Source organism: Lytechinus variegatus, chromosome 8 (genome assembly GCF_018143015.1).
Source record: "Lytechinus variegatus isolate NC3 chromosome 8, Lvar_3.0, whole genome shotgun sequence".
NCBI classification, from domain to species: Eukaryota; Metazoa; Echinodermata; class Echinoidea; order Temnopleuroida; family Toxopneustidae; genus Lytechinus; species Lytechinus variegatus.
The window spans coordinates 7,666,501-7,686,945 of record NC_054747.1 but is presented as its reverse complement, the minus strand read 5'-3'; the positions used below and the strand labels follow the sequence as shown (position 1 = coordinate 7,686,945).

General features: G+C 35.4%; 1 protein-coding gene across 1 annotated transcript in view; it reads left to right on the top strand.

Moving 5' to 3' along the window:
• The window catches only part of LOC121420611, a gene marked incomplete at its 3' end in the record, with an annotated part of 159,523 nt that overhangs the window by 97,223 nt on the left and 41,855 nt on the right, over positions 1-20,445 (top strand). The window contains exon 98 of the mRNA XM_041615273.1: positions 1,048-1,185. Within this exon, the coding sequence (XP_041471207.1) occupies positions 1,048-1,185 (138 nt within the window). The remainder of the gene's footprint in view (positions 1-1,047; positions 1,186-20,445) is intronic.

Genomic DNA, 20,445 nt, shown 5'->3' with positions numbered 1-20,445 from the left:
CAGGCTACAAGCATTCACACTCGGGAAAATCAATAGTACTATTCTGCCTCCGGCATTTAGCCCTCAGGAGAAAGATACTATTGATGTTCCTTTGATGGTAATTGTTTTAGCCAGATCCTGAAGCCTTATTGTATATTTGTGTACTCTACTTTATATAGAAGGAATATACTTTTAGGCATGATACGAGTACTTCGTTCAGGGAATGACACTGAAGGGGGTGGGGGTAAGTTACATGTGCACAATCAGTGATGCTTACTTGGTAGAAACACCACTCCTAACAACTGTCAGGACTTAGTCATCTCATGTGGTAAGTGAACATTATTTCAGGAATACTTACAGATACTTGATAGGGAAGAAAGGCATTAACGCATAGTTTGGTTATTTTGAATCAAACCTAAGAGAGCTATCAATCACCTGGGGTTAGTTTCATGAAAGTCGTCAGCACTGACTAAATCGCCAGTGCTGACAATTTCAGTAAAATCCTTGGTTTTGATTGGCTGTGAGGCACTTTCTTCTGACTGTTACTATGGTAACTTTCGGAGAAAGCCAACTTGTTGGTGCTGACAACTTTCATGAAATGCTCCCCTGGGCTTGCTCAGTGATACCAATTTACTAGAATGATCTTGGTCTATCTTATGATAGCACAATATTCTTAATATTATTGTTATATGTGGAGCGTTGTGGCCCAGTGGATTAGTCTCCTGACTTTGAAACAGAGGGTCGTGGATTCAAATCCCAGCCATGGCGTAGTTTCCTTCAGCAAGAAATTAATCCACTTTGTACTGCACTCAACCCAGGTGAGGTGAATGGGTACCTGGCAGGAATTTATTCCTTGAAATGCCGAGCGCGTAAAAGCTGCTTGAGCTACAGCCAGGGTAATAATATCCAAGTCCTTTGGAAGCGAATAGAGATTTTATTCATAATGTGTTATGCGCCATACATGAATTGACTATGAGTGATGTGGTTTTAAATCTAAAATGATAGGTGTGGACTTTGTGAAATAAAGCTCAAATGTCACCTTCTTGTAACTTTTTCCAACCCCCACAGACCTGGGTCGTATCCGTGTAGAGAGTCCTTCCCTTGGTGAGACGCGCCTCATAATAAGCAACCTACAGGAAACGGACACGGGCACCTACACTTGCATAGCCGGCCCTATAGAGGGCAGTGTCTATGTTGCTGTCCAACGTGAGTAACCTCTTCCTCATTTCCAATTCATGTACCATTTGGAACAGTTGTCTTAATGTATTTATATTTGTGGAAAACCCGATGATATTGAAGAGAAGTTTTGCTTTGCTTTTCTCTTGAAAGGTTCTCCTCTTATGACAAATTTCTAAATTTCAACCCTAGTTTATATTATAATCAGATTTCAAATTGTTGGATTAATAATTTATCCTAACTACAGTTATCTCGATCAGAGGGCTTAATTGGTCAATACCCAACATTTGTTTCTGTTCATGTTGCATCAATGATCAAATGATTGACACTGCCTAATGGGTTAAAACCCAACTTTCGTTTCCATTGAAATTGCATTGGTAAACAATGGTTTGTTACATGCAATCACATATTCTGTTTCCATTGAACATTGGATTTCAAACGTTTACTCTTGACCTAATATTTTGTAAATTATTTGATATTGAAGAAAGTGAGGTAGGAAGAATGATGATATCCCTGGGGCTGTTTTTTTAAAGCTGTCTATGAAATGGCACATGACTTTATGAACAATTCAAATGTATTCTGGTGCTAAATGTGATACCCCAAGTTTTTCCTTCTTGTTACATCAAAGTTGGGCAGAAAACCCTGATAAAATTTAGACCAAAAAATAAATGTTGCCTTCAAATGTGTGTTTTGAATAGGAATTCAATTCTACAATGATTGGACTTAAACTTACGGTTAAGAGAATCAAAATGATTGAAAACTTTTGAGTGTTTTGTAAAGTCATGTATATCTCCATACACAACTTGAAAAAATACAGCTTTCCCATCCCAGATATTTATTTTGAGTACTGTACAGTTGTGTCAAGGTATTGAGTGAAAACTGTACCAGTATAAAGAAACCTTGCTTTCATCCACTTATGAGTTCTTTTAGAGAGACTGAACAGAGATAGAATTTTTTGCTTCATCTATGCTGTATTAGAGTCTAGTTATTGACAGTCGTCTTTTTGAAACGGATACCTCTTTTAAAGCGCCCAGCAACTGACAAATCATGGGAAAATTGAAACAATACGAAATTTGCAAAAGGCCCGTCGGACTAATGCGATAAAAGTTCGGACAGCACTTATTTGACCGAACTCGTGATACTTCGGATCATCGTAGTTCCAGTTTCCAAGAAAAATTCCTAGACTCATAGCAGGTCTCTTGATTGCTAACCCAACTCGTGATACTACGGATCATCGCAGTTCCAGTTTCCAACAAAAATTCCTAGACTCATAGCAGGTCTCTTGATTGCTAACCCAAAATAAATAAACACTGAAGGTACATGTTTCAAAGTGAAAACATGCAGTTTACTTCTGGGGGGTGTTTCACAAAGATTTAACCCTAAAAAGACTGGGGGGGGGCTGATTCAGCCCCCCCTCGACATTTTTCGCGATAAATCCGCTGCGCGAAATTTTTTGACCGCGTTGCTCGCTGACTTTTTACTTTCAAGTCTCGCGCAACTTTTGAGACCAAAATTGTGACCCCCGGGTACGCGGTTCCAAAATTACGCAACATTTCGTAAGTGCATGCAGAGCCAAAATTACTAAAAAACGTGAATTTGTGTACAAATCCAATGCAAATAGTGTTCCTAGCCAATAATCACAAATGCATCATTATTTTTCCTTTTACTGCTTAAAATCAATTAATTTTATCTTTTTTATGGTCAAAATGAAGTCCCAGACAATTTCCATTGAAAAAACAATAAAAAACAAAAAGTCGAAAAACAAAGAAATACATAAGAAATTTAGAAAACAATAGAATACATAAGAAAATAAATGTGATTTTGAAATTTTTTAAAATCAATTTGATCAGATGCCTATCTAGAGTATGTGAAACAAAAATTAGCATTTCAGGGGCATTATTTTATTAATTAGAGCAAACTTATGATTTTACGCATAAATTAGCATAATTAATGAGACATGAGATTTTTGCAGAATTTGATGTTATAGTTTTGTAGATAATGCCATGGGTACCGCGTGTGCCAATTTTCGTCGCGATCGCGCGATCGACGGCCGAGATCATAAGGGGGGCTGAATCAGCCCCCCCCCAGTCTTCTTAGGCGTCGAAATAGCCCAGTCTATTTAGGGTTAAGTATGACTTAGGTCACACTTAGATGTTGACGTGCACATGATATGCAACGCGCAATCTTATTGATCAATATGCAGTAGTGCGCGTCCTCTTGGCATGATCTGACCAATGCTATCATGCCTTTTATACTGCGCGCAACTAGACATTTAAGTGCGACTCTAAGTCATACTTAAGTCTTTGTGAAACACCCCCCTGGTTGGTTAGTCTACTAGCTATTGCTCGCCTACAGACCTCCCAGACATGCCGGCGTCTTTTACATAACACCCTCAGGCAAGCAGCCGAGTGAAAGACTTGAATCCCTCCTCTGTTCCGAGATAAGCCTTGATTTCCCCATGATTTGTCAATAAAAGGTCGCTTTAATTCTGGGATAAACATTTGAAGAATAAATTACTTTTATACGAATGACCTGAAATGCCTTTTTTCCCTTTTTGTTGTTATGATATTTTTAAGTGAGACTCTTTCATATTTTTGTGTGTCAACCTAGAACATTCTACAAAATTGTCATGTTTAGAATGGCAATTTATTGCTGATTCAAGGCAGTGCAGATGCATCTTTTCATCACTTTTCTCCTTTTAGATAAACAATGTTTTGACAGTAATGTTCTTGTACATATGTGCCATGCTCTGTGTAAACATAAATATTTATGGAATTTCCTTTTGTGAGAACTGTATAAAACTTATATGTCTGTTGTGCATGCATTTTGTCTGCAAAGATCATGTTGTATTCCTAAAATAGTTGCTTCATTCAGGCATTTTAATTGTTCTGTATCTTTACATGTACATTTGAAGTGTAATCACATATTAATTTCTATGCTATGATCAATAATCCAATTCTTATCTTATACATGTATAATATGGTAAGTTTGTACTTCCCTCATGTCTAACATTATTGAGTTTTTGGATGTATATTTAATATGCATTTTATTGGTGCATTGTTAATATTTCTTGCCATTTTATGCTCTTTATACAGATTCCATTAACTCTGAAGTGTACTTTGATATTATACTTACTGTATAAATGATATCTCAAAATTATTGAATTTGAGTCATGTTTCTGTAAATTATGTACACTGAGTATTGTTTATTTTAATAAATTCATCTTTCAACAAAGTTGTCTCTATTAGTCATTCCAAATAGTGTATCTTCACTATCTAAACAGCACCTTATTTATTTTCAGTATTTGTGGAAGCACCATGGTGTAGCGGTTCTGACTCGCGCCTTGTAATCAGAGGGTTGTGTGTTCGAATCCCACCACGGCCTAGCGTCCTTTGGCAAGGCATTAATCCACACTTCGCCACTTTCCACCCAGGTGTTAAATGATTACCCGTTAGGATGCGAAAGCCTATGTAGTATGCCTAGTAATCAAGTCTTGGAACTCTTGTTGGAATGCCTCAAGGGATCGGAGAAGGTGCATACATTGTATGCGGGCATGTAAGGATCCAATGACCGGGGTAATAATATATCTGTGAAGCGCTTAGAGACGTTGTTCCGATGTGTTAAGCGCTATATGTGTGGAGGAGTCGTGGTGTAGTGGTTCTGACTCTCGCCTTGTAAACAGAGGGTCGTGTGTTCGAATCCCACCGTGGTCTCGCGTCCTTTGGCAAGGCGTTAATCCACACTTTGCCACTCTCGACCCAGGTGCTAAATGGGTACCCGGTAGGATGTGAAAGTCACTGTAGCTTGTCCAGTACTGTGTGCGCCTGACTGGAATACTCCCTGGCCAGTGAGTGGAGGATGTGCACACATTGTGTGCGGGATGACTGATTGAATCCGATGACCGGGGTAATAATATATCTGTAAAGCGCTTAGACACGTCGTTCCGATGTATTAAGCGCTATATAAAAGCGGATTATTATTATTATATAAATGCGGAATATTATTATTTATTATTATTTCAACCTTTTCCACACTTTTCCCCTCAAATTCTGGATAAACTTGCAATTGATATTATCTGTGAGGCATAAATAAGTTCAACTTTATTTTCTGACCTGCATGTGTATTTGATTATAAATTTCTTGTCATGCTGCCTTGAACAGGCACAAGCTATAACACTTCATAAAAAAATAGACATGAATGATGACAAACACTCCACAAAGCTTTTTTTGAATATGAGTTACTACTTTATTTTTCAATGCAACATAGGTTTATAAACACATGATTCACAAATACAATATAAAAAATGAGAGAAATTAAATGGAGAATGAATTATGTTAAATTGTTTTCTCCTTGAGAGATCCTAATCCTTAGGTTTTACTGTGAATGCTTCATACACTTGTTTCATATCTTCAATTACAGCCCCTATATCATGGATGATCTGGCACAAAAAAGAGGGAGGGTGCAAGATGCAGAGTAATAATCAATAGTTACCAAAATGTTTATATTTTTTAATGTTTTCTTTTCTGATGATCTAGAAGAAATATAGTCTTTTAATATAAACCACTGTAATGCTGTAAGTTTAAATGCTCCAATCCTCACAAATTGGTGATTCTAAGTTCATAGTCCAGAGCCGAGGGGGGGGGGGGTTACCAGGATCATAATTATATAAGAAGTCCTCCCAAATAAAATAGTTGATTTGGACAAGTAGAAAAAAGTAAACCAAGCATAATGATTGTAGTAACACAAGTACTCCCAAACCAAAGGTGATTTGCATAAATAAAACAAAGTTCAAACAAGCACAATGCTGATTTTTTTCCAAATACATTTTTGGATTAAGTTTGTCTGAAATAGTGATTGTTGACATGGCTAGTCATCAAGAAACTACTTACCATAATGTCTACTAAAACCAAATGGTTGTTTAAAACCTTTTGGAATGACAGAAATTTGATAGTGGTTGAATTCTGTAATTTGATTGTATTTGAATAGGGGTCACAGCTTTCCTCATGAACTTGATGGTGCGAAAGAAAAACTTTTTGTGCTTGCTAAACGTCTGCGGTTCCTGTTTTGGTAGTACCAGAATAAATTTAACTTAACAGTATATAATACGTTTTTCTTCCTGTGATTCAAGGTTGGGAATACAAGAGATCATTTTTCTTTTGCATTAGAGATGCTTTTAATCTCAAAATGACTTTTAATTCACTGGAGACTAATGGGGTGTTGCAAGAAACTTGTGATCAATTGCAAGTCTATTTTTGGTCCCTAAATCAATCATATGTCTTGCAGTTAATTGCAAATTAGTAATTGATTGCTAATCTGCTCCTTGAAACAATCTGATTTGCTGTAACTAACGTTGATCTATCAGTTGTAAAATTGCAACAGAATAATTGCAATTGATCGCAAATATTTTCTTGCAACACCCCCTTAGTTTGCATGGAGTGCATTCAGACTCCCAACAGTTAAGGCAAACCATATTAATATTCGTTCTTTGTGATGTAGACTTTCATTCTTTCATCAGGTTCGATTCCCAATTGGTGCGCTAGTGCCCTTTGGTAAGGCATTAATCCTCATTACCAGGTCCCTCAGAGAGGACCTTAAGCTGTCGGCCCTCTGGTTGCTTGCTTAAAAGCATTTATGCTTTCTTAGCAATCGGGTTAAAAATCACTACCATTTACCACATTTGATATAGTGTTAAGAAAAGCTTTTTGCTTAAATTATTCTTTTTCGCTAATGATAATTCATAAAATTTAATATGCAATATATGACAATTTCACCACATTTGTATAGGCAATGATGTGTCATCGTGTGTTGGTAGTGTGGGGGTAATGCGTGTGTGTTATGTAATTATTGGGGTCATTCAAGAAAAACAAAATACAATGTAGCAGATAATTTCTAAATTGTAGAACTACTGGCATAAATAGCTTTACACCTTAATAAAATCAATGTCCATGGCTTACCCAAGCAATGTAATTTAATGCAGAAATTGAAGGGTTTGAAAGAAGGAAGGGGCTGAGTGGGACTCGGGATGGCATCACTACTTAATGTGGTTTAGACATTTGTTCATGAGTCTTAACAGATGAATGTTTGAGTACAGTCAAACCTGGTGGGTGTTTCATAAAGCCGTTCGTAAGTTAGGAGCGACTTTAAGAACGACTGGTGATCCCTCCTCGTTGTAAATGGTATGTTAATTGGCGATGGTTTAGCGTGTAAGAAAGGATCACCAGCCGTTCTTAAAGTCGCTCTTAACTTACGAACAGCTTTATGAAACGGCCCCCTGCTCTAGGGACCACCTGTATAGAAGGTCTACCTGTCTACAAAGGCCACTAGTCTTGGTTCCCTTAATTATAATTTTTTCTCTATATAGAAATGTGTGTTAAAGAAACCTGTCTTTAAAAACCACCTGGGAGAGTTTCACAAAGAATTAAGTTCAACTCCGATGCAAACACGCACATGTTTTAACGCATGATCTGATTGATGGATACGTGGTAGTACACTTCCCATGCTCATGTTCTGACCAATTACAACCAATCCGTTATATACCGCATGCAAATGCAATTCAAGTGCGATTCTAGGTCTCACTTAAAATTTTTTGAAACACCTCCATGTTTTAAAGACTGCTTTTCAGGTAGACATGTATGACAGTACCAATTTACCTTTCAGATCTAGACTATTGCAGAAATGTACAATTGTTTCTTGTAACTTGTATTGCATAAATGGTGCACATGGTCGTAATTAAGGGAGTTGTTTAAAAGGAAGCTTTGGTTTTCCTCTTTAATAAATTACTAAATTGACCAGAAACTAGTGATGGGGTGAGCTTTTCCTATGGGAAAGATGGAAGTTCAATTTAAACATGTCATGCATATTAAATTCACCTCAGTATGACCCCCTGACTTCAACTTTAGAGGAAAGTTAATGGGCTTTGATTGAAAAAGAAAACAAAATATTTCCCTCTTTAATGTGAAAACCAGTGATTAAAGTTCTATTAAAGTCGGTTAAAAAGTTTAATTTTGGCTTATATTTTGTTCTCCCCCTGTTTTGTATACTATTCATAATGTCCACTTACTCTTTACAAGTGTTTCGTTGAGAGGTGCTTTCCGAAAATTGGTGCAAGATTGGTATGGACTTTTAATGCAAAAATAACTTCTAATTTTATTTGTATCTGTAATTTTGCTTCTATGTTATTCAATGTAAGAAAAATGGAAAGAAATGGTAAAGGAATTGACTTTTGGCTTCCACTTTCAAGCCAGGCATAAAAGAAAATGTATGTGTAAATTTGACAAGGAACAGATAGGCCTAATCTGTCCTGAAATAGCTTATTACATAACACTTGGGATTGTTTTTCTTCTCTCTGCTACACTTGGCTTGTCTTCGAATAGACCTAACAACAAGTAAATTCTATCATTTTCATCTTTGAAATTATTGTTCTTATGAAACTCGAATTAATGCATGACATATCCAAAAATATTGAGTAAAGACTGGATTCAAATAATTGTTTTGTGTTATCTTGATTAAAATGTAAAAGGATGTAGTGTTCACCCTCATTACAGGGGGAGGAGGGGATGACTTCATTGGAAGAATGGTTCAAACTACTTTGTCTTTCATTCCCTCTCTCATTTTCTTTTTCCTCTCTTCTTCCACATCAATTGTCTGGTTATCCCACTTCCTCCTCATATATTTTCATTTATTAACAATTTTATTCCCCATTGTTTTTCCTCTTGTTATTTTCACTTTCTGATTTGCTTCATTTTCAGTCTTCTATTTTATTCTAACTTCATTCCAACTATCCTTTTTTATCCTCAAATTTCTTCATTGTTTTGACCCTAGATGTAGATAAAATACCCCTTTTCTATATAAGTCTTGAACTATATACTTTCTGTATTCCTTTTCCTCTTTTTCACCCATTTATAAGCTGTACAAAGTGCCCCCAAATTATCTGTTATATATCCACAATTGGAACCCTCAAGAATCAGGAAAAAGGTGTGTTCTGAGTCTACTAAATTGAGAAAAGAAAACCTCTAAACCTTGTATTATTTTAGTGACCAACAATTCACAAATTGTGCAGCATGATTTTTAAGGGTATTAGTGTTCATGGATTAAAATAAAAAAAGAAGCATTGGGAAATACATAAATTTAACACTGTGCTTGCAGTTTTGCAGATAAAAAGAGAAATGATACTGATAGATTCAACAAATTTGATGTGTACATGTATGAAATTATAATTCAGTATATATATACACCCCAAGCCTTTACCATTGATTTTTCCTCTCCATTGACAATGGCTTCTCTTATATCTCTCCTTTTCACATTTTCATCACACCTTCCTTTGTACTTCTCCTGTATTCTATCTTTCCTATCTTTCCCTCTCCTTTTCACTAAACCACTCCAAAACATCTCTTTTTTTACTTCCAATTCATTCACTTAATACATTTCCCACGTTTCCCAAGGGCCCGTTGCATAAAACTTTTCACCTGAGAAAACTCGGGTTGTTTTTACCAGAGTTTTTGCCCTGTGTTAAAGTCAATGGCAGAAATCAGACTAACCTTAGTTTTCAGTTTTTACCAGAGTTTTCTCAGGTAAAAAGTTTTATGCAACAGTCACCAGGTGTCCAAACAATGTATATTTTTGCTGACTGTATATTCATGTTAGGAAACAAGAGGGAACTTCACTCTACTATGAAAGTCCCTGAATTGTGAGACTAGTTAAGAAATAATTTTAGTCATTAGAAATATTTTTTATTTTTCCTGGTTTTGAATAAGGATTATAATTCAAGTATCTGTTTTGAAACAGAGAGATGCCGTGTTTAATGCAATACAGTCCACATAATGTTTCTAGATTTCCCAACAATTGCTCCTACTTTTTAAAACCAGTGAATTATGATTCACCCCATCTTATTTCCAAATCCTGATCAAATTCACAAACAGATACAGAATTACTCACAAAGAAATATCCTTCTTGTCTGACTAATCTTCCTGTAAGTATTTCTCTGATGATGAATTTCAATTGTGGGTTGTCAAGTTCATTTGGATTCTAACTTCTTGAGGTAGATTTGGTATGCCATCCCATGGGGCGTTAAACATCTTTTACAGATTTATTGAATAGATTTTTTATACCCTGAAGTAGGTTAATCAAGACATCCATGACTGTATTAAAATGGATATCAATTTCTTGTGTGACTACTGTCTGTCTTTACTTTGTTTGATCTGCAACCTGATTTTGGCATAAAACATCATAGTATTTGATGCTAATGTTGAGACATTTTACTGTGTAATGTTATAAATCATTGTCTGAATACTTGGGTTCAAATTTGTGACTATGCTCTCATCCTTATTAGCATAAAAATGAATTTAATTATCCAGTCGTAATTAATTACATCACATCTACATGTAAATGATTGGCTACAATTTGAAATTAATTTGGCCTTTACTCCAAAATAAATGCTTTCAACAATCCAAAATTCTTATATTAGTATCCTTTCAGTTAATATGAACCTCATGATATACAAAGATAATTTTTATTCACATTGTCACTAAATTAGCAAACTGCAATTTGTTCCAAAATCAGATCGTAGACTGGTCGTAAGGTGTGCCTTGGCCTTAAGCACGAGATCATAAAGATAAAGAAGATATGAACAGTTTTGACCAAACTTTTGCTATAATCTATTATTATTAGTCTTCACTTTCTACCAGTTTCTTTCTCCAATTTTGTGCTCCACAGTGCAATAAAGAGACATTACACAACAGGGTTTATATTATTTTATTGAAACATCGAAGCAAAATATTTTGAAGGTACAAATAAAAATATACTACATTCATAAAAGTAGATGATTATTTCAGATGTAGATTGCAGCAAATCAGTGAATTGATGAGCGCGGTTTGAAATGAAACGTACCATCACTTTCTTTAGTTGTAATAATGTCACTATGCCTTTCAATGGTAGCCATCTTGGAAGCAATACCCAACAGTCAATCAAAGATTCCATGGAAGATATGCAAGGTTACTGTAAGTAACAATATCAATATCAAGTATATGGAAATCAATGTCACAATTTTCTCTTTAGGAAATTTGCCCAATGTCCTTTGAAAACAGAAGCAAACTGAATGGTCAAGAAAACGGTGAATGTATGAATATTCATCATTTCTAGAAAACATTTTAGATGTTGACGTTGCTGGCTTTCCATAATTGCAATTTACTGGATTAATTATACCTCTTTGTAAGATGGGGCCCAGGATTAGAAATCGGTATACCAGCTTTCCAGAGCTGGTAATCATATTTTTTAATCCTCACATTATTGTCAGGCAAGCATCACCTGATTTTTATATCCCATGGTGCCATTCATATATCAATGCATTAATGATACAAAAGGTCATGTCTCAGCATGACCCCCATACTGTTAAACATTTTCTGATATTTGCAGCCTGCTGCCTGCAATTATTGATTGATTGATTGATTGAATTTATTCTTCTTCATTTCAAACAAATTTACAAAGTAAGTAGGAACAAGTCAGAATATTAATAACAGAAATTAAGAAGGGAACTCAAAACGAGGGAACTCAAACAAGTATAGCTTGTTTATGTGAGTCCCTGAAATACATAACTGATTAAAATGATTGCTTTTTTACCATTTTAGCTGATTTTAAGGCTTGATAAGCAATTATATTGTTCTTTATTTATATTTCATGAAACTGATTGTAACTTTTCCACCCTGTCTTGCTGATTGATTTCTGTATATAATGCTTAATAAATGAAGGAATGACTGAATGAATAGATAAGTAACTGATGAATGAATACAAAATTACTTGATTAGTTCTTTGGTAATCATCTAACAAACACCATTTATAAATTAATAGATATTAGAAATATCAACCTAGAATGAGGCAGGCTCCAAAAGGATACATCACTAATTATGTGCACTTTTAAGCAGGCTCGGATCCCGCTGCATTAGACACAATCATTTTGAGAGGCCGACGATCGTGCAAAATCATTATGGCCCCTAAAATGGTATTGTGTCTAATCCTGCTGGATCTGTGCTTCCTTAAAAGAGGTTTTGCGATACATCTATAAAAAAAATTGTTGAGTCATAGCATGCAAGAAAGAAAAGTGAGAACTTTCTGTCACCTTGTGTGAGGGCAATCTAGAAGCAATCGTTTCCTTCAAATATGGAAATTGAAACGTTATTAATTACTCTCTATTACCTGCCAATTCTTCTGGGGTCTATTTGTTGTATCCTTTCAGTAACCACATGCAGACATGGAATAGTGTAGAAATTCTAATTGGTGAGGGCAATAATAAAGCTATTGCCCAAGTCATTGTGGAGTGTTGGAGTCCAGTGGATTAGTCTCCGGACTTTGAAACAGAGGGTCATGGGTTCAAATCCCAGCCATGGCGTTGTTTCCTTCAGCAAGAAATTTATCCAAATTGTGCTGCACTCAACCCAGGTGAGGTGAATGGGTACCTGGCAGGAATTTATTCCTTGAAATGCCACCGCGCTGTAAAAGGCTGCGGGGCTAAAGCCAGGGTAATAATATCCAAGTCCTTTGGAAGCGCATGGAGACGTTATTTATAATGTGTTATGCGCTATACAAGAACTGTCTATTATTATTATTGTGCTGCACTCAACCCAGGTGAGGTGAATGGGTACCTGGCACAAATTTATTCCTTGAATTGCAGAGCGCTGGAAAGGCTGCTTGAGCTACACTTGGGGTATTAATATCCAATTCATTTGGAAGCGAAATAGAGACTTAATAATGTGTTATGCACTCTACAAGAACTGACTATCATTATTATTGTCTAGACTGTTCAAGTACAAAGAGCTTGTGGCATCAGATGGGATATCTGTTGATGGGATTAAAAATAAATTGCATGTAAAAGAAATATTATGAGGTCAGAAGGGCAATAATGATCAATTTGAATTAACCACAAAATCTTAAACCAATGGCAATTCTACATGTTCAGAGAGGGATACATCTTTGTTTCACAATGAAGAGAGAATTAAAATTTTCCATATAATTCAATACAAAATAAATATAGTGAGTGGGTAACGGCATCAGTCCCCTCACTATGATCCTGACCAGGATGTGCATATAAGTGTATTTTGAAACTCAGTAAATTTTTAAATGTCATAACTTTCTTATTTTACATCCGATTTTGATGAAATTTACAGGGTTTGGCTTGTTCTTTTTGGTTTGGCTTTTTCTCATTTTATTCCATTAAACCTTTTGTCATTAGCCAGTGTTTGCTTACATTTGTATTTCAAACTGTTTTTAAAATGATTTTATCCTATTTTTTGATATATTTTTAACAACTCAAAATGATTTATCAGTACGTACAAAAAAATGATGGATATCAAGAATTTAATTTCTTGACATGAAGAGTTGAAGTCTTTGTATATAAATGGCTTGCCATATGTCATTCACATACACTAGCTGAGTTGTTCAGGTGTGAGAGCTCTTTGAAGTAAATGAGGACACCTTTCTACATTGCTTGATCACAACGTTCCTCTTTTCTTTTTTTTATTTTGTAGGTCTCTTTTCACAGATGGTTTATATCTTTGTGGGCCAAAAGTGCTTGTAACTTGTTATTGATTGATTCAATCTTGTTTAGCTGAACCATGGTTAATGTAGATCCAGTGTTATGAAGAAGTACATTTACATGGCTGCCAAGTTTATTTTTTTCAGGGGGGGGGGGTGGTTATAAACATTTGATTGATTTAATTACAAGACTCTCTTCAACTTTGTGTTTATGGATGGAGCAGATTGTCTGAGAAACTGAGTTACAACAAGACAGTGAAAGACCCAGAAAATTTGATAATCTATATAAAGAGGAAGAAAAAACGGATGAGGGAAGAAGAGGAATGATTTTAAAGAGTGGTTGCTAAAACAGGTTTGAATATATTTGTCCAAGAAATTTGATATACCACAAAATGAGCAAAGTAGACCTACCTTGTAGATTTTATTTATAGTAATAATGATAATAATAATAATGGTGATTTGTTAATAATAGTGATGTGTTGAGTGCACAGACCATTCATTTTAGGGAAGAATTTGAACTTATTCTTTAGAGAAAACTTTATTATATCCTCCCACACCCATCGCTGGTTCATCAACTATCACTACCAATTTAATCATGACATATTTGTGCTTGTTTTTTATCGGAAGGAATTGACCACAATTTTTTGGCTAGTATAAGGAGAGTAAGGAAACTTATTATCCTCCTACACCCAATGTGGTTTCATCAACTATCACTGCTAACTTTATCAAAGGTGGCACATCTCCCCTGTTTTTACAGGAACAGATCAAAAACAATTTGTTGCAAGCTAAGAAAAACAAGGAAAGTTTGCTATCCTCCTACTCCTAGGGTTGTTCTATCAACTATCACTACTAATTTCATAATAATAACAGGCATTTATATAGTGTCATCTTTCTAGAAATATTCTTTTCTGAGGCGTGTTGTTATTATTATAACCCTGGCCTTAGCTCAAGCTGCCTTTCAGTGCTCATGCTTTCAAGGAATTAATCCTGCCGGGTACCCATTCACCTCACTGGGTTGAGTGAAGCACAATGTGGATAAATTTCTTGCTGAAGGAAATGACGCCATGGCTGCTATTCGAACCCAATACCCTCAGTTTCAAAGTCAGAAGACTAATCCACTAGGCCGCAATGCTCCACTCAGCACAATGGAGTCCTGTCCTCCTTGTTTCTTACATGAATGAATTGACCTAAAATTTCTGGTTAGCATAATGAGAATAAGGAAACTATTATTCTCCAACACTAAGTGCTGACCTTTAAACCATGGAGCTATTAGCTCTATGTTTCAATTATTGCTTCAAATTTCACTGATGGAGGCACATCTCAGTCTTAACAGAAAAGGATAGGCCTACATACCAAAATTTTTGGCAAGCATTAAGAGAGCAAAGAAACTTTATTTTCCTACCCCAGTGTTGTTCTACTAACAATCATATCTAATGTCATCAATTTAGGCACATTTTCAGAAACAAAGGCCAATACTGGCTATCTATGGAGTGTAATGAAAGTGTATCACCCTCCTATAAACAGTGTTTCATTATGTATCAGTATAATTACATCAATGGAGCTATATTCCCCATTTTTACAGGAATGAACAAATACCAAATTTCTGGCTCGGAGAATAGAGGATATTGAATAAAACAATCACTGCTAATTACAGTGAAATTTCAAATTGACCCAAAACAGTTTGGAAGTTAAAGTAAAATGCAATGAGAAGAGGGGTCAATACTTATATAAGTCCACCCCAAACCTAATCTTATCCTTTTTAGTTGTACAATCTTTTGCTCTGTACCATCTTGTATGTAAGTAAATAGTCATTCTAAATATCACAAATGAAAATATTACTCGAATTGCTTTCTATATTAGAAATTCTTTGGTTCTTTTTTATAGGCTAAAAGCTTTTTCAAACTTGATACTTAAGGCCCCCTTCCTTCATCCCACTCTCCAAAATGTATGGTTGACATAGATTGAATTACCACCCCCACCTCAACCACAAATCAATTAACCTTAATGTAAATCTAATATAAATTTAACCAGCAGTTATTCGATTAATTCAAATATACATGTACAGAAATGTTTTCATCGTCAACCTGTTACACTATTGAAAAGTTATTCCCCTGTGAGAAAGTATTAATTGTCTTGCAGCTATTTACTGTAGTACTGAAAAAAAAAAAAGAATGATCGCCACTGATATTCTTAGAAAAATACCCTTCACACCCAAAACAATCAACTCTATGAAAGTATAAATGTTGTGTCACCTCTGTGCTGTAGTACTGATTATGAAATGAATGATTGACACTGAAAGTCTAAGAAAAAATACCCTTCACACCCAAAACAATCAACTCTATTGTACCTAAGATAACTTAACCAGTAGTTGCAAAATAACTTGAAAAAAATAAGTTAATTGATTTCTTTGTCAGTTTTAAGCAATATTTAATATGTTGTCCCCTTTAACTCGCTCTTTTAACTGTGGAAGTGTATACTGTCAAATAGAGTGCATGTTGGAAGAGATAAGCCTACTCAGGAGGAGTTAAAACCCACTTAATCCATTCTGGATTAAAGCATGTTGCTGATGGGGATGGCTAATTAGACATTGATTAAACATTACTGATATATTTTTCTACACTCTACGATTTTGTTTTAACATGACTCTTGTGTCTGGAAGTGTGATGTGTAATTAGTTGCAACAGGTAAAATGAAGAAAAAAAGTAACATATTGTCTACCATAACCTCTTCGTCCCTGTACACATTCAGTATTTAATGGGGTAGCAACACATTCATGGTTTTGAATTTTGATACATGAAAAGCCTAAAAATTCAAAGGATCTTAAAAGGATTTGACGTGTCACTGATAAAATTACTGAAGTCTGGGCAGTGCGTTTTTCATCATGGAATGATATTCTCACTTTCCACTTTATTTGTAGTCATCTTTACAGTTCTCGAGTTTTCAAAGATAACTGAACAAAAAGCATTTTAAGCAATGTCCATTATTTTGACGGTTTTAATATTACCAACTAGTTTACTTTTGGGGATATTAAGTCTGTTAAGCAAGTGCCAATCTCTCTCTTTAAGAATTGATTGTTCTAATTTTCAATTTTTTTTTTTATTCTTTTTAAAATCTTACTTTTCTGGTTTAGCCTATAAACCTCTCATTCTTCTCATATCCAGGTTTATTTTATTACCTACATGTGTGATTCCTTCTGATGTCTTACCTAATTCGATTTTTTCTTTTAGTCATTTGCATATTTTCTGTAATTAAATACATTAATCAAATATATTGCATATTGTTTTGGGCCATGTAAAAATGGGAATAAATTCATCTTGTATTTCTGTCCAAGACAAGCCTAGGGAGCCTTTTACGATAGATGTAGTCAGTGGTTTTCACTGACAGATGTTATAAGCTTCTGCAAAACATTGAATCTGACTGGCTGAGAGCAAAATAGTCAATGAAGTTCATTTACAAGACTTTTCATGAAACCCCCACCCCCAAATGATTTATCCTTCATTCTCCCCACTGCCCTTCTCTATTTGATATACCCTTCTCTTTAGACCCCCGTGTTTCTAGTTGCATTTCCTGGTTGAAGTCAAGCAAATAGATAAATAGAGGGAAAGTTTGATGTTTGCTTTTGACAGGCCAGACCTTCAGCCCCATCACATGACTCTAATCATGTGATGCTACCGTCACACTAAAGAACCAATATCCAAGCTGACCAATGTTATATCATTGGAAATTATGTAATAGATTGGTTGGGTTTGAGGTCAATTTTGCAGGTTGGACTGTGGCCTTATGTAGTAAAATTATGTGTACTTTGTAAATTGTTTCTGATCCTTGGATGTATTTATAGTAATAAAATAAAAAATAAAGAATTGAATCAGGGTCTGAGAAGTGAGAATGGTCCCATCCAAACTGTACAGCCTTGGCTTTACTTGAAAATAACCAATAAGATATAAGGTTCTGGTCATATTTATTTAGTAGTACAGTGTACAATTGCCTTATCGATTTCGAAATGTCAATAAAAGTCAATATCTTTTAAACAAATATGAGAGATTGTAAAAGCAAACCAACGTTTCAATGAAGGAAATTTCCCCATTTCATTTTATATTAATTGTTGTGCCTATTCTAGGTATTGAGAAAGAGTATTTTTATAGTACATAAGACTTTCTATGTAAAACCCCCTTTTTTGTTCAATAATTTTTCTTGCTGTATGTGATCACATCATCATGTATCAATGTCGGTGGACAATGAAAAGAGGAGAATGTTCAATTCGAATCGTAAACAGGTTTTCTTCTATATACTTCATCAGGGACTCTTTCATTTTCTTTAACTTTCATGATTAAACTCTTGCTCAGACTCTGCATCTGCATGTAGTTTGCTGTCTTCTTTTAAAATTAAAGATGTTTTTTTTTTCATGGTCAGCGTCTTGTACCCAGTGCCAAGTTTCTCTCATGCCTGTTCATGTCATCTTATCTTCCTGAGGAGCATTTCATGAAGTCTGTTTTAACTGAATTTCCTCTGACACCTGTTATAAGCTACTGAATTTCCTGCATCCCATTGGCTGAGAGAAAATTTGTCAGTGAAAAATCACTGACAAGACCCCTCGTGAAAGCCACCCCTGATACATCTCACATGAAGGAAGTCATCGGATGAAATCCAATGATCTTGAGAGGGCGTGCCGAGATATACAAAACACCCGTCATCCTTGACTTTGGTACTTAACCCCTCTTGTATGTGAGCTTGTAAACAAAAAGATCATGTCAAACCCTTCTAGTGGTGTTGATAGTGTCTTGAGGCTGGCATTTGTGATACATGCCATCTTTGAAAATGCAGACATGTTTTAATGCCTGACATTTTAGTGCGTTACCCAAATTTATTTAAAACCAAATGAAAAATATGTATTTAAAGTCTAAAGAAAAGTACTTACCTTTAGTACCTACCTTTGATGTGAAGCTTGCTTTCTTTTGTTTAAATTTTGACAGTTGTATATCACTCTGTATCTATTAAGAGAAAAACTGACAGATATTGAACATGATTGTATTTTGAATACATTTCATGCAATAATATACATGTACAATACAAATTTTATGAAGATCAAAAGTACATATCATAGAGTACACACATATTACTCAGAAATACACAACACATGTTTATGTGACATAGTACTTACAATAATTATATGACTCAATTGTTGTAAACAAATAATCTTAACTATACAGAATCATGCACATGTACACAAACAATTTAATTTGGAATGTAGTAATTCACTGTCTTCCATGCTAGGACTATAGGATTTATTATGTAATGCTTCTATTTCTAAAGCTGGAAAGAAGAATTTCAGTCAATTACTATTTTTGTTTCCATGGTTTTATCAGAATATCTTAAGAATACATCAATGTAGATTCAATTATATGTTATATTTCCACATGAGATACAAGATGAATCCATCTCTGCAGCTGAATTATTTCATCCATTTCATTCTCATCCATAGTGCTATCTGATACCCTTTTCATAAACCCATCCTCTAATTAGCCGCCTAAGATTAATGCGGATAATTCAATAAAAATTGCGTTCACAAACTCCGAAAATAAGCCGCATTATTTTTACGAGCGCCCGTCCTGAAAAAGGCGGATAATCGTCATGACAGCTGGACACGCCCCCTCTGATGCGGTTGTGTTGGAAAAGGGTGACCTTGTGACCACACCATGGCAATTATCTGCATTATTTGGAAATGCGTTCATAAACTCAAAATCTTGTCCAGATGCTGCTATTATGCGGATAATAGCAGCATCAAAATAATGCGGATAACTCTGGTCCTCCTCCAATTTTACGACCAGATTATGCTGCTATTAGCCGCATAATTGGGTTTATGAAAGGGGTATGAGTGTATTCCGGAATGCATCAACTGAGATATATGTTAAGTTTTCCTGTGAATATAATAGTTATCAAATTCATATCAACCACAGTCATATGATGTCTTCCATCCAGAGTACATTAATAAAATATCTGTTCCCAAGAAAAGCACAAACATCTGATCTGATTGTATCCATCTTGTTCTTGTCCTCCTAAGCACTGCCGGAGTATCTTCCAGAATGCATCAATGGAGAGCATGGCCTCCTTTCTTCTGTCTCTCTTTGTAAACATGTCACATTACCACTATCTATTGATCATGTCTGCAATCCAGAATACATTAATAAAACTTCTGTTTCGAAGCAAAGCATAATCATCTGATTAGTTGTATCGTAGGTCCATGGTTGTATCCATCTCCTGCTTGTTCTCCACAGCTCTCTAGTGTCATCTGGAGTACATCATTGGTGATTTTTTTTTCAGTGATCTATGTCTCTTGAATATCAATCTTTGCCTCATTCATATTAACTACAGTCCTCTGATGATGTCTTTCATCTAGAATGTATAAACAGAGTTTCAAAGTGAAGCATAAACATCTGATCTATTTTATCCGTCTCATTCTTGTTCTTCGATCACAGCATCTTCTGAGTAGTCTGCTGGGCAAACCCTTCACTCGAGATAAGGGTCTGAACATGCAGCCTACCCATGCTCTGTGGACTGAAGGGAACAGCAAGTTTTGTATGTGCTAGTCTTTGCGTGGAGGCACACTTGCTGATCAATTTTCAATCAGGGTCTGTGCCTGCAGACTTCCTTCTGAGTGCCTTTCGAAATGCATCAATTGAGATCCTGCTTTGTGTACTGTCTCTCTTAAAATATTTCAGGTCATGATTAACATCCACAATCCATCAATGACGATCTATGATAATGCTGTCC